The 16402-nt window shown below is 45.5% G+C and overlaps 1 protein-coding gene across 1 annotated transcript in view; it reads right to left on the bottom strand.

Annotated features, from left to right (window-relative positions):
• Positions 1-16402, bottom strand: part of LOC142291097 (tricarboxylate transport protein, mitochondrial-like) — a 58591-nt gene that overhangs the window by 17937 nt on the left and 24252 nt on the right. Inside the window, exons 3-4 of the mRNA XM_075335354.1 lie at positions 2981-3080; positions 2192-2330 (exon numbers count right to left, since the gene is read on the bottom strand). Coding sequence (XP_075191469.1) covers positions 2192-2330; positions 2981-3080 — 239 coding nt within the window. The remainder of the gene's footprint in view (positions 1-2191; positions 2331-2980; positions 3081-16402) is intronic.

The following is a 16402-nucleotide window of genomic DNA, read 5'->3' on the forward strand; positions in this document are numbered from 1 at the left end:
TTATACACTGAGCATGGGGGAAGCTTGCATTATAAACGGAGCATGGGGGCAGCTTGCATTATACATAGAGCATGGGGGCAGCTTGCATTATACATAGAGCATGGGGGCAGCTTGCGTTATACATAGAGCATGGGGGCAGCTTGCGTTATACATAGAGCATGGGGGCAGCTTGCATTATAAACGGAGCATGGGGGCAGCTTGGATTATAAACGGAGCATGGGGGCAGCTTGCATTATACATAGAGCATGGGGGCAGCTTGCATTATAAACGGAGCATGGGGGCAGCTTGCATTATACACGGAGCATGGGGGCAGCTTGCATTATACACGGAGCATGGGGGCAGCTTGCATTATAAACGGAGCATGGGGGCAGCTTGCATTATACATAGAGCATGGGGGCAGCTTGCATTATACATAGAGCATGGGGGCAGCTTGCATTATACATAGAGCATGGGGGCAGCTTGCATTATACATAGAGCATGGGGGCAGCTTGCATTATACATAGAGCATGGGGGCAGCTTGCGTTATACATAGAGCATGGGGGCAGCTTGCGTTATACATAGAGCATGGGGGCAGCTTGCATTATACACGGAGCATGGGGGCAGCTTGCATTATACACGGAGCATGGGGGAAGCTTGCATTATACACGGAGCATGGGGACAGCTTGCATTATACACGGAGCATGGGGGAAGCTTGCATTATAAACGGAGCATGGGGCAGCTTGCATTATACATAGAGCATGGGGGCAGCTTGCATTATACATAGAGCATGGGGGCAGCTTGCGTTATACATAGAGCATGGGGGCAGCTTGCATTATACATAGAGCATGGGGGCAGCTTGCGTTATACATAGAGCATGGGGGCAGCTTGCATTATACATAGAGCATGGGGGCAGCTTGCGTTATACATAGAGCATGGGGGCAGCTTGCATTATACATAGAGCATGGGGGCAGCTTGCGTTATACATAGAGCATGGGGGCAGCTTGCATTATACATAGAGCATGGGGGCAGCTTGCATTATACATAGAGCATGGGGGCAGCTTGCATTATACATAGAGCATGGAGGCAGCTTGCACTATATACATAGAGCATGGGGGGGATGCCTGCATTATACATGGAAGGCTGGCTGAATTATACATGGAGCATGGGGGGGAAGCTTGCATTATACATGGAGCATGGGGGGCTGACTGCATTATACATGGAGGTCTATGGGGCTGCCTGCATTATACATGGAGGTCTATGGGGCTGCATTATACAACATGACGGACACCTTGTACATGGACTATATGGATGCATTATACATGGAGGAGTATGGGGCTGCATAACACAATATGAAAGTATTATGGGGCTGCATTATAACACATGACTATGGGGGTTACATTATAATATATGGAGGACTATGAAGGCTACTTTATACATGGACTATGGGGGTGCATTATAAAACATGGAGGACTATGTGGTGCAGTAGAATATATGAAGAACTATGGGGTGCATTCTAATATATGGAGAACTTTGGTAAATTCATTATAATAATAGGAGGGCTATGAGGGCTACTTATACATGGAGGACTATGGGGTGAATTATAATACATGGAGAACTATGGGAAATGCATTATAATACATGGAGGACTATGTAGCTGCATTCTAATATATGTAGGGTTATGTGGGACCTTTTATACTATATGGAAGGCTATACAGGGGCCATTATTGTATTTGGAGAACTACATACAAGGGGGACAAAAGATACAAGCATGGGATGAGAATGTTTTGTGCTGAGGAAAAAGGGCTCTTTCCCTCAGCACCCAGCTCTCCCATGCTGTGCTATACATCTTCTCTCAGCACCCAGCTTTCCCATGCTCAGATATGGGAAAGCTGGGTGCTGAGGCAATGATGTATAGCAGAGCATGGGGAAGCTGGGTGCCGAGGACAAGATGGATATCAGAACATAGGAAATCTGGGTGCTCATAGAGGGATTGCAGATTATGGGAAATCTGTATGCTGAGGGTAAGAGCCAAGTGTCAGCATCGTTATCCCATACCCTAAGTGTCGGTGTACGTGGAGGGGGGCCCAGGTCCGAACTTTGCACCGGGCCCATCAAACTCTAGTTACGCCACTGAGTAGGAATAACCCAACCACTAAAAGAATAGTCACAGGAGAATGGAGAGTGTTACGATGGACATGGCAAAACCACGTACCTTAATAGTTTCCATCGGACATACGATCAGAACCGCCTCAGACACACCAGCCCCTAAACCACAGAGCAAACTTGACTTTCCATCCAATTTCCCTGTGGAACTCCTTGCAAAGTTACTGAGGAACTCAAATGTGCCGAATCTGAAAGGAACGATCACAGAGAAAGCACTAAATTATAACCTGGGTTTTCTTTTAGCTGTGCCCCTAAAGTTTTGTTTGTTTTTTTCCCATATGAGAAAATCACCAATGAAACCCTGATGGTAAAAACTGACCAAACACTGATGAAACTTGGATCCAAAACAGTCTGTTTGTATGTACAAGAAAAATCATGGATGCCTTACATGGCTGTTGGCTATAAACTTATTTATCTCACATTGACACTAGGTTAAAAAAGGGATTGTAACAAAACAAAATTCATTTTAAATAAATAGATTTGGAATAATAAGTTCCACAATTGGATTTGTTTAAAAAAAAAAAAAAAAAATGGGATTCTAAGCTGATTTTTGACAAGCCGGATCCTTCATCCTCTGAACATGAAACGTAGGAGATACAGGAGTCCCTGATCCACATAAGATGGTTGGCCGATCTCATCGAAATTAGCCACATTTTTACATAAGGACAGAGGCCATAAAATGACCTTCCAATAATGGAAAAGAAAGACACCTGATTGGGTAAAACCCGACCTAGGCAAATCTATTAAATTCTAGCGTATGTACGGTCATAGTGGGTCAGGTACCCACCCAACAGACTATATGGACGCAAGTTGTATCCCTCTCATTCCCTCCTCTTACCTCACTGCAGACTTCGGAATGGATCCATAAAGCAATGAGCTGAGACCACGATATAACCCTCTGACGCCATGGTCCTGTACAGTGAGGGTGACGCAGTGACCTGTGGAGAGAGAGGAGGTCACAGACGCTGTATACATCTTCCAGGTCAGACATGTGAAATGGTTTTCTCACGTTTATAGTGGATACATATTGATTATGTAGAAAATGTCAGCTTCTTTTTCTCTCATATACTTCATACGTGTGAAAAGGGCTCCTTGACTAAGGTTATTGCAAAGTGACCCCCTGCTGTGACCGCCAATTATAATCTTTGGAACGAGTTCAGATTCACAGCAGCGCCTCCACAGGGGAAGTGAGGTATTACACATTTTCTATGTCAATCATTGGAGTGTCTGTCTAATGTAGGACAGGATAGGTTCTGCAGAAGAAAAGATGCTCCATACAACCAGTTTCTACTAGAGCCAGAGATCCTGACTACAAGACCTCACTCACCTCTGAATTCCCAAACAGAATAGGAAAGCATTGTCAGCAACATAACCCCCTTAACGGTAAAGTGACCATGTGTCACCTTTCCGACAGAATTAGATATTTCTGAACCTCTCTAGTTATGGCAGTGATATCTAAAAAGGCATGGAAAACAAACAAAAACAACAACACACAATGCATGAATGCGATGCCCAGGACAACCCTTATACAGCCCCTGGCAAAAATTATGGACTCATCTGGCTCTGAGGATGTTCATTCAGTTGTTTAGTTTTGTGCCATGTCTGTGATCTGCTTTTATTTTTACTTTTCAAGCCCAAACGGGGAAAAAAAATATAAAATTATGGAATCACTCAAATATGAAGAAAAAAAAATTATGGAATCATGAAAAACAAACAAACAAAAGAACCCTCCAATACAGCACTAGTATTTTGTTGCACCACCTCTGGCTTTTATAACAGCTTGCAGTCTCTGAGGCATGGACTCTGAGTGACAAACAGTACTCTTCATCACTCTGGCTCCAACTTTCTCTGATTGCTGTTGCCAGATCAGCCGGTTGGAGCCTTGTCATGGTCCATTTTCTTCAACTTCCACCAAAGATTTTCAATTGGATTGAGATCCGGACTATTTGCAGGCCATGTCATTGACCTTATGTGTCTTCTTTCAAGAAATGTTTTCACAGTTTTTGCTCCAAGGCAGGATGCATTATCATCTTGATATATGATTTCATCATCCCCAAACATCTTTTCAATTGACGGGATAACAAAAAAGGTCCAATATTTTCAATGTAAACTTTGGCATTTATTGAAGATGTAATGACAGCCATCTCCCCAGTGCCTTTACCTGACATGCAGCCCCATATCATCAATAACTGGAAATTTATATGTTCTCTTCAGGCAGTCATCTTTTTATTGTTTAGCTTTTCTGTATATAAATCCCATTTCCTTTAGGCGGTTTCTTACAGTTCGGTCACAGACATTGACTCCAATTTCCTCCCATTCGTTCCTCATTTGTTTTGTTGTGCATTTCCTGTTTTGGAGACCTATTGCTTTAAATTTCCTGTCTTGACGCTTTGAGGTCTTCCTTGGTCTACCAGTATGTTTGCCTTTTACAACCTTCCCATGTGGTTTGTATTTGGTCCAGATTTTAGACAGAGGTGACTGAACAACCAACATCTTTTGCAACATTACGTGATGATTTACCCTCTTTTAAGAGTTTGATAATCCTCTTTGTTTCAATTGACATCTCTCGTGTTGGAACCATGATTCATGTCAGTCCACTTGGTGCAACAGCTCTCCAAGGTGTGATCACTCCTGTTTAGATGCAGACTAACAAGCAGATCTTATTTGATGCAGGTGGTAGTTTTGGGAATGAAAATTTACAGGGTGATTCCATAATTTTTTCCTCATAATTGAGAGATTCCATAGTTTTTCACCCTGTTTGGTCTTGAAAAGTAACCGTTACTGGCTAACACATTATGCTTTCATGATTTGTTTTAGTGTGTCTTAAAGCCAGAAAGTTGCCATTTAAAATGACTTTAGTTTTGTGCCATGTCAAGTGACCTACTTTTTTTTTTTTTTTAAACAAAAAGTAAAAAACTGAATGAACATCCTCAGAGCCAGGTGATTCCATAATTTTTGCCAGAGGTTGTATAACACATTGTGCTTATACCAAAGAAAATATCGTGCCAGAAGTATCTAATGAAAATATTCCATAAGTGTATAGGGTATATACAAGGAATAACATAGAAACCCTATTAAATCATCATTTTTAATAGATTTGCATTAAAACATAGGACGATATTGCAAAACATTATTACATAAATAAACTTAATACTGAAGTGTAACCTTGTCTATCTGTTAGGAGTTCCTGTTGTACATTTTGCACTTTACTACCGTGTTTTTCCAAAAAATAAGACCTCCCCCAAAAATAAGCCCTAGCAGGGATTTTCAGCATTTTCAGAGAATGGCTTAAATATAAGCCCTCCCCCGAAAATAGGCCATTGTCCCGGATCAATAATGAAGTGTCCCTGCAGTTAAAAAAGATACAGATGGAGTAGAAACTAGTGACCCCCCCCTTCTTGACTTACAGTCAAACATCTATAATATATCTCATTCTCAAATTCCCTACATTTTTTCTTTTCACCCATACCGACCCATCCGTTGAGTACTATACTTAGATATATACTTATATATCTTCACACATTCTCCTCTTCCTCTTCACTCCCTCTCCTTTCTTTTCCTCTTCTCTTCCCCCCCTTAATCCCTTTTTTTTTTTTTTCTTCTTATCCTCTCCTCTTCTCTTCTTTTCTTGCTTCCCCATACTACCAGTCCTACTTTCCTACTTACATACCTGAACCCAACCCTCTCGACTTCTCCCCCTTTCCATTTCCTAGCGTCTTACACATACCTTTGCCAACACTTCTCTCCCCTCTTTAGACCTCTTAGGTCCCCAGAGCAACATGACTACACTTAACTGTTGTTCAATCAACATACGAGGCTTCAACACCCCTCAAAAGCGTTCACAGGTCCTGTACTCCATGCATAAGAAACAAGTTCATGTCCTTATGTTACAGGAGACACATTTTAAAAAATATCATGTACCCACATTTAGAGACAGATTTTTCCCTGTGTGGTTTCACAGCACCAACCCCGACTCTAGATCAAAAGGGGTCTCGATTGCACTTCATAAACAACTGGTACACACTATAGTAGACTCAAACATTGACGAACAGGGTCGATATATTTTCCTTAAATTGAAAATAGCAAACTCTCTGTTCACACTGGCAAACTGGTACCTTCCCAACACTAATCAGATCTCTCATTGCAGAACCCTTTTAGCAGTACTCGCTGATTTTGCAGAAGGGACAACAATAATCGGAGGTGATTTCAACTTCACAATGAACTCGGCCTTGGACTCCTCATCTGGACGGAACACCACTCGTGTCAGAGAATTTCGTGCCTTGAATCGGACCCTTCATGCCCTCCGGCTGATCGACGTGTGGAGAACTCTAAACCCTCAAGGTAGAGACTATACATATTATTCCCCACCACACAATACATACAGTATAATAGATCTCTTCTTGGTGAGCCATGGGGCCCTGGCCTGGAACCCAAATGCAGACATTGGGGAAATTCTCTGGTCCGATCACGCCCCAATTTACATATCCCTTCAAGTCCCATCCTTTCCCCAACGCTCGTAGACATGGCGACTGAACAACAATCTACTTAAGGACACTCTTTGCCTAGAAGAATTGAAAACCTCAGTTGACTCCTTTACACAAATACACAGCTCTGACCCGACTTCTTTGCCTACCCAATGGGAAGCATTGAAGTGTGTCCTTCGTGGAGTACTAATCAAACATGGCTCCAGGATTAAAAGGGAAAAGACAAAGGAGGTAGAGGAGTTGCTCACACAAATCCACGAGCTAGAAAATTTGCATAAATTAACACGCACTTCAACAGTCCTGGCCGAACTGGTCCTTAAGAGGGTTACGCTTAGAGACCTACTGGATCAGAAATATTCCCGACACAGAGAGAGACTCCGAGGTTATTATTATACATCCTCCGATAAATGTGGCCGCCCCCTAGCGCGTCTCTTACACCCCCGGGCTAACACCTCTTATATTCCTTATATTACCACTAGAGGCAATAAAAAATCTCATGACCCGACAGTAATACTGGAAACCTTCTGGTCTTATTACGAAGACCTTTATAATATCAAAGGGCAGTACTCGGAACTACAGCCAGCGGACCTGATAGAAAAAATTAAGAGATATGTGCGGGAGACGGCCCTACCCCCCTTAGATAACCTCACTGTAGAGGCACTAGAGGGAGATTTCTTGGAATCTGACATCTGTAATGCAATTCAAAACACACCCTCGGGAAAGTCTCCAGGCCCAGACGGATTTACCCCGGCCTTTTATAAAATACTCAAAGACCAATTAGCACCGATTATGACCAAAACGTTCAACTCAAATCAACAGAGAGTCACGGCTAACACCACAATCCTTGGAGGCCCACATTAGCGTGATCCCCAAACCAGGAAAGGATCCATCTCTAGCTTCAAACTATAGACCCATATCTATCTTGAATATAGACCTTAAACTTTATTCCAAGTTATTAGCCGACAAGCTGGCCCCACTCTTGCCCTCCGTTATTAATTTGGACCAAGTAGGATTCATTAAGGGTCGGGAGGCAAGAGATAATACGATCAAAACCCTATCCCTTATCGCTAGGGCCAAGAAAAAAAAATCAATCCCGTTGGGTCTTTTGAGTATTGATGCAGAAAAGGCCTTCGATAGGGTCCATTGGAGCTTTCTGAAGGTAGCTCTGGAGCAATTGGGTTTGGGACCCCGGTTCTTACAGAAAATTAATGCTCTGTATGATAATCCATCTGCCAGGGTGAGAATTAACGGGACATTGTCTTCTTCCATTGCGGTGAGAAATGGGACTAGACAGGGTTGCCCCTTGTCCCCTCTCTTATACGTGGTGGTCATGGAACACTTAGCTAACGCACTTAGGGGAAACACAAACATTAAGGGGCTTCAGGTTGGCGATAAACACCATAAAATTGCTTTGTACGCAGATGACCTGCTAGTATATGTCTCCCAACCCCATACTTCGTGCCCAGCCAAAATGAAAGAATTCGAAAGATTTAGCCTCCTTAGTAACTTTAAAGTTAACCTCACAAAATCTGAAGCCTTAAATATCTCGCTGTCACAGGAGGACGTTACAAGAGCAAGGAACAACTTCCCATTTAAATGGCGACCTTCCACCATCAAATACTTGGGCATCCACATACCGACAGATATCTCGAAGCTCTACACGCTCAATTACCTACCACTGCTGGAGAGTACAATCAAAAACTTTAAATCTTATGGGGGTCTAAAACTATCATGGATGGGTAGAATGAATGTGGTGAAAATGGACATCCTGCCACGTTTTTTTATATTATTTTCAGACTATCCCCATTTCCTCCCCCTCCAGCTTCTTTCGTAGCCTTCAATCAGCCATCATTCGTTTTGTGTGGGGTAGGCTGAAGCCTAGAATTAATCTCCGCACCCTGACCCTCCCTAGGGCGCTTGGGGGAGCTGGTCTTCCCAATTTTAGGGGCTACATGCATGCTGCGGCCATGTCCCGCTTAGTGGACTGGCATTTTAACGAGGTCTCCAAGCAGTGGATACAGGTGGAGCAGGAGGGACTGGAGATACCACTTAGACACCTTCCATGGCTGCCCATCACTGACCTCTCTGAAGTGGGTTCGTACTCAGACTTCACCAAAGATACTCTTAGGGTTTGGCATACAATATCCAATAAGAGATCCCCTACACAACACATCGGTCCTCTCACACCTTTATTCTCGACTCCATCGTTCCGTCCAGGATATCAACAAAGAAGCTTTCTCGGCTGGAGGGCAGAGGAGGACACCCGGTTGGGGAGCATTCTGATCGATTGCAAGTTACCGACCCTCCAATTTTTTCATCTGGGCGGGGGGAAGAAGTGGTTGGAATTTTTCCAGCTGCAGGCCTTTGTATCCGCGCTGGGGTCCAGTGGCCGAGTTCGAGACACATGTAACGCCATTGAAGAACTGTTTACGAAAAAAGAACAGCCTGAACGCCCGGTTTCTCAGCTGTACAACATTCTCAATGAAATTGGGACTTCAGGCAAACGAGGCTACCAGTTGGCTTGGGAAAGTGAGCCGAAACAACATATCTCACCAGCTGAATGGGAAAAATGCTTTTTATTTCACACAAATTATCAGCTACGTGCGCCACCCAGGAAAAAAATTTTTAAAATCTTAACGAGATGGTACCAATTTCCAGCTAAGCTTCATTCAATATTCCCTACAGTATCGGCGATGTGTTGGAGATGTGGACGGGAGGTTGGCACGATGACGCACATCTGGTGGGAATGTGAAGGAATACAGCAGTTCTGGCAGAAAGTGCTCACGAACTACCATCTCATAACTGGGAAAACAGTTGAGAACTGTCCCAAGATAACACTCCTCTCCGTCTTACCTCACTCTATCACATATCATAAGCGAGATATTCTGCGGTTCTGCCTTGCGGCGGCACGCTCCGCCATTCCTAGATACTGGAAAACTTCCACAATCCCTCCTATTTCCGAGTGGTACACGGAGATGGCAAATATTTGTAGGATGGAGGAGCTTGCTGCTGAGGGTGCAGACACCAGAGATAAATTTTACAGGACCTGGAACGATTGGATAATGTTTAGGGATTCACCTGACTTCCATAAATTGTTTTAAAAAGGTAGACCTCAGAGGAACCCCCTCCCACCCCCTTCCCCCCCCTTTCCATCTCCTCTCTTTCTCCCCATCCCTTCCCCACTCTCCCCTACTCTCCTCTTGCTTTCTCCTCCATATCTTTTTCCTTTCTTATACTTTCAAACTTTTTATGCCTATGGTATTTTCTGCTGATCTTATATCGGCATACTGAGGAACTGCAAATTCACGAACTTGTTGTTTATTGTTCATTACACATGTTTCAATGGTCTTGAAAATGCCTAAGAATTGATATGCTATGTATACGTAACTCCTGCAGGCTGCTCTCTGCAGGCTGCTTTCTTTACATAACTTGTTATATATGACACTATTTTGTTATTTTGTAATTATGCTAATTTCCAATAAAAATAGATTGAACATAAAAAAAAGATACAGATACTGCAGGACACTTCATTATAGACAGCAGCACCCGGCAATTACACTCACGCGACACTGAGCGGCAGGACCTGCAGTGGTCACACACATCAGCTCTCTCACACCCACAGTCAGATCGCACACACAAACATCGGATCACACGCAAATATCAAATCACACACACATCGGATCGCACACACATCGGATCGCATACACACTCACCTCATCCAGCGACACCGATCTCTTCTCGCCGGGAGAATCCTGAGAGGCAGTGCGGTGGAGCGCGACGAACAGGACCTACAGCCGGACACGTTACTTGCTGATGTGATGTGATGTGTGTGCCTGCGATCGGCTGTGTGTGCCTGCTATCTGCTGTGTGTGATCTGCTGTGTATATCTGCGATCGGATGTATGCGATCAGCTGTGTGTGTGTGTGCGCCTGCGATCAGCTGTGTGTGTGTGCGCCTGCGATCGGCTGTGTGTGTGTGTGTGTGCGCCTGCGATCGGCTGTGTGTGTGTGCGCCTGCGATCGGCTGTGTGTGTGTGTGTGCGCCTGCGATCGGCTGTGTGTGTGTGTGTGCGCGCCTGCGATCGGCTGTGTGTGTGTGTGTGCGCGCCTGCGATCGGCTGTGTGTGTGTGTGCGCGCCTGCGATCGGCTGTGTGTGTGTGTGTGTGCGCCTGCGATCGGCTGTGTGTGTGTGTGTGTGTGCGCCTGCGATCGGCTGTGTGTGTGTGTGTGTGTGTGTGTGTGTGTATGTGTGTATGTGTGTATGTGTGTATGTGTGTGGCGCCCTGGACAAGCCAGGGGCCACAGAGCACAACACCCACACACCCCACACTCCCAGCAGGCACACCGAAGTCAGAACACAAAACCCTTGTTGCCTTCCTCCAGGGTCTGATGTTCACACCAGTGGGTGGGCCAGGCAGTTGGCCCCGCCCACCGAGGAGTTCACAGTCCTGGAAGCGGGAAAACCGGGCAGATAGGAGTTTGGAGAGTGAAAGTGGAAGGAGGAAAGTAGTAAAAGAGCAGCCTGAAGTTGGTCCGGGTGTGTGACCCGTACAGATCAGCAGGGTTGGCAGACGGTGGTGACCGTCTGCAGGAGTGGCCGATTGGAGTCTACTGCAAGGACCGTGGACGGGCGGTGGCCCAGCGGTACCGGACCGGTACACAAAGAGAGGCCAGCACCATCTGGCATGGGCTTGCGGACCCCGGCAGGGCTGGGAGTCGCCGTGAATTTGCCGAATTCGTTGGTGAGGGGAGCCTCCTGGGTTTCCCAGCGACTGGGTCCCGACGGAAGGCAGCAGTCCAACCAAGAGAGGGAGACACCGCCGCCGCCGAGGCAACCGTTTCTCAGGGCCGTTTCTGCGGGCAAAAGGGGCTCCTCCGGCCCACGTCCAAGCCGGGGAGCGGGTTACCGGTGGGAACCCAGTGGAACCATCTACCGTACATGGGTGCAGGGAAAGGCAGTCATCACCAACCTGCCGGGAGAAACAACACCGCAGCTGCCTGTGGGACCCGTCCGTCCAGACGTTTGTTTTACCGAGAACTGTGTCCTCATCATTGGCTGAGTGAGAACCACCGTGCCGTGCGGCACAGCGCTGCCCCTGCGACCCTGCACCTCATCAGGCCCCGCAACCCGCCTGTCATCCATCTCTACCCCATCACCGGGCCCCGGGACAACCAACCCCCCTACCCACGGAGGGGAGAACTAACAACAAAGCTGCTCCCTGTCACCGCTCCCGGGATCCCCGTCCAGAGCGGCGGTGGTGTCACCATTATCGCCACAACCGTGGGTGGCGTCACGGACAATAAATCCCCACAATCGAATCCCCTTTTCACTCGCGGGCGAGGAGCGCCGCTCGAGTCCCCTGGATCCGGCCCACCGCTCGAGCCACCACCAAGCAGCAGCCGCAGCAGCAGCGGCAGCTGGACCCGAGCGGTGGGAGAGCGCAGCGTCCCCTCCTCCGCCTGTGACATGTGCGCCTGCGATCGGCTGTGTATATATGCGATCGGCTGTGTATATCTGCGATCTGGTGTGTGTGTGTGTGTGTGTGTGTGTGTGTGTGTGTGTGTGTGTGTGTGTCTGATCTGCTGTGTGTCTGATCTGCTGTGTGTGCCTGTGATCGGCTGTGTGTGAGAGTGTCAGCTAGCAGCAGGGTAGGACGGCGTGCAGCACTGACCGGAGATCACAGGGAGGACCTGGGAGCCACGCAGGCGTCCTGGTCTGGTGAGTATGTCTCATGAGAAGGGGGGGGGGGGGGGTCTGCTTTATTGGGGGGGTAAACTTACCTTCAACCGTGTTTCTCCAAGAATAAGACCTCCTCCAAAAATAAGCCCTAGTGCTTTTTTGGGGGACAAAAAAAAAATATAAGACAGTGTCTTATTTTTGGAAAAACACGGTATCACTATTTGCTTTAGGTCCTTATTGCACTTTATTCTCTCTATGCTCCAACTGGGTGATATAGGTCAACTAAAGGACAAACAAGGAGTGGGGGCAACAACATAGTTAATTAGGGTTCCAACCTCTGCAGTCAGGTAGGGCACAGGATGGATGATGAGCGATAGGAACAGGCCCTTCCATTTCTTCTTTTTCTTGTGCATTTTAGTATTAAAGGGAATCAGTCATCAGGTTTTTGCCGCCTAATCTGAGAGCGGCATAATGTAGAGACAGAGATCCTAATTCCAGTGATGTGTTACTTACTTGGCTGGGATAATAAGGGATTTTATCAAAACTACACTATCATTAGAGGACTACTTGACGTGCTCTCAGGTAGTCCAGCATATTCATGAGCTCTGTATAAGGCTGGAATCACACTTGCAAGTGTAAAATCGGTCCAATTCTCATGCTAGAAAGTCGGACGATTTTAGTTCACTATTCATCAGTGTGCAATCAGTTTCTACCCTCAGCAGCTGCTACTCATGTACTGTTATGTACAGGAGCATTTACATTGTTCTCTACTACATGCATGAAATGTATTGAGAAAATCGGATGTCACTAGGATGGTGTGTGTGCCGTCCGTGTAACATCCTTTTTTTTTTCACGCACCCATAGACTTGCATTGAAGAGACTCGTGCGAGAAACTCACCAAAACGCAGCATGCTGTGATTTTTTTTTCTCAGTCCGATTTGGCAGATGGGAGCCGCCTCATTAACATTGGTCCGAGTGCAATGCGAGAATTTCTCGCATTGCACTCGTGCGAGTAAATCGCAAGTGTGAAGCCGGCCTAACTGCCAGATCTGCAGCAGAGAAAACAGTGATTTTATCAAAATGACAGCAAACAGCTCAGTAAGTGACACATCGCTGGAATCTCTGTCTCTACATTATGCTGCTCTCAGATGGGGGGAGAAAAAAAAAAATCTGGTGACAGACTCCCTTTAATTTTATTTATCTATCAATGTTTTGCAATTTTGTCCTATATTATAATGCATATCTATTAAAACTGATGATTTTCATTGGGTTTCTATGTTTGCCCCAGAAGTATCTATAGAAGGTTTTAGTTGCAGCATGTGCAATGATGAGATATTGATGTGATTAGTTCTCTCCATCATCTCTGGTCCTGTACGGCTGGTAATTTCTAGCCTAGATTAATTTGGTTTATACCTGGCTCTGTTCCTGCAATTTTCATAATGAATAAAAAATGCCCATAGACATGAGATGAAGTCACCAATCCATATAGTGGTCAGCCTCCCACCAACATAGAAGCCTTTTTGGCCGCTGGATAAGGGATGGCTAAAATCCTGGCTGATGGGTCACTGTTTTGGTCAGGGTTAGGCTACTTTCACACATCAGTTTTTTGCATTCAGGCACAATCCTTTTGATTCCTGATCCGGCAAAAAAATGTAAAAACCGTATCCACCATATCCGTTTAACGGATCCGTTATGCCAGAAGCGTAAAAAAACTGATCCGTTTTCCATCCGTTTTGTCCGTTTATTTTTTGTTTTTTTTTCGCTGGATCCGTTTTTTCAAAACATTGGAGCATGCTCAGTTTACAAAAACAGATCTGGCAGCCGCATCCGGTTTTTGCCGCATTACGCCGGATTCGGCATCCATAGGCTTCCATTGTAAAACATGCTGTATCGCCCCGGATCCGGCGCGATGCTTTTTTTTTTTTGCCGGACAAAAAAACGTTACAAGATACGTTGCCTCCGACCGCCGCTTTAATTAATTTTGCCGCATCCGGAAAAAAACGAATGCAACGCAAAGCCATCAGGCACAATCCGGTAACAATGCAAATCTATGGGGATAAAACGGATGCGGTACCAGATCCGTTTTACCCGTTTTTTTCCGGATTGTGCCTGATGGAAAAAACCTGATGTGTGAAAGTAGCCTTATCTGTCACCATTAATCTCTCCCCTCCCAAAACAATGATACCGCTGTTGGAGGTGGTTACTGTATATTAGGCAAGTCAGTGCCCCATCTACAGGCAGCTGTTTCGGGGGACGTGCCCTTCATCAGGGTAAAGCAGGGCTTGGTTGGCAGAATGAGACACCATTAACATATCCCTCACCCCAAACACATAGAAAGTTTTCCTGATCTGAACAGTTCTTCTGTAGAGAAGAGGGGATTTTCTTTGAAATGTTGATTTTTGCTGCTTTCTTCTTCGGATCACCTGTCTCAGCAGGACTCCTGCCGCGCTCCATCAAGGAGACAGGAGGTTACACATCAGCAGTTCTAAGAAACCAGGCGACAGACTGACAGCAAAGCTGGACGGGTTTACTTGTTTGTGCAATGATGCATGGCCGCGCTGCCCTTGCACATCCATCAGCGAGGCGGCCATACCAGAACACCGCTCCGATGATGTATTATCGCAGGTTTGTGCATCCAGGACAGATGGACTTTGGGAAATATTCATATTTTATAGATTTATATAAACTACAGCCTAAAAAAAGACCCTGTGTAATATACTAATACTGTAATAACTTCTTTGTTAAAATTTGGATCTCAAAAATATATAAAGAGCTACATCTATGTATGAAAATATATATTAGACTATGTGTGAGGTCAGTATATCTGAACCTAGATGCCGTTGTCCAGCTTAAAAAGAAACAAAGTATATAAAATATACATACAACTTACCAGTTTACATCCATATCAAATTCCCCAAATATCCCGCCATCAGCTCTGGTCCCATCAGCTGCACCTCTACTTTGAGTTTGATACAATGGAGAATGGGACAAGTGCGGTGTATAGGATGGGATGGGATGGGATGGGTGACTGCTCTTTTCAATGAATAACCACCTTTTTTGGTCTGTAAACCAGCCATGACCGAGAAGGGGGCTGGCTTAGCTATTGTAATCCGCCGTCATCCAGCCCCCTTCACATAAAGCATTAACAATGCACCAAGAGAGAACCCAACATGAAGATGGAGCTAATAGTGGGACATCGGTAAAGGTCGGATAACAAACGTATATTAGTAAATTGTATATATCTCAACATTAAAGAAGTTGTCCAGTTACCAAAACTGATTTTTTTTTTCTCATAAATCTTGCTAATATGTGCCCCTCCACACATCTATTATGTTATTTCAGCAATATTACCTTTTATCATGCTCTAGCAGCACATCCTCATTTCTGGCTCCACCTCTGATGGGGTTAATCTCTCTCCTGACTTCCTGGGTTCAGTTCCTACAACTCCCATAATTCTTAGGACTGGATCTTACACACCCACTTTGCTCTCCACCCAAAGACACCTCTCTGCCTCTTCCCTGTGGAAGCACTGAGAGAAAACATAATAGACAGCATAAGCTCCCAGCTCTGTACAACCAGGGGAAGAAAGCGTCTATCTTCTGCTTGTTCTCATATAGTTCATAGAGTGTGTGTGTGTGTGTGTGTGTGTGTGTGTGTGTGTGTGTGTGTGTGTGTGTGTTCACCGCTCTACATTGGCACCCTCCGGATCCTCCCCTCAATGCTGGTCTGTGACGTGTGATAGTCACCGCCGTCAGGTCAGAGTGGCGCCAGCATCCCCCGACGTAACGTCAAGTCTGAGAGCCCGGAACTTGACGTGACGTCAGAGGATACTAGTGGCCACAGCACCAGGGGGTCATGTGACCTGCACTGAGCGTGCAGGATAGCGCCGCTCAGTGTCAGAACTGCAAATAGAAGCCAATGAAGAAAACACCTAAAATAGCAAGTTACACTCATATAAAAAATAATAAAAAAAAAAAATGGGTAAACCACCCCTTTAAGAACACATCTAAGCCCATTAACCCTATGGCATTCATTTTCTGACATTTAACACATCTACAAATATACTCACAGCCCAGAGATTACATTGTAATCATGC

Source organism: Anomaloglossus baeobatrachus, chromosome 2 (assembly GCF_048569485.1).
Source record: "Anomaloglossus baeobatrachus isolate aAnoBae1 chromosome 2, aAnoBae1.hap1, whole genome shotgun sequence".
In the NCBI taxonomy this organism is placed as follows: domain Eukaryota; kingdom Metazoa; phylum Chordata; class Amphibia; order Anura; family Aromobatidae; genus Anomaloglossus; species Anomaloglossus baeobatrachus.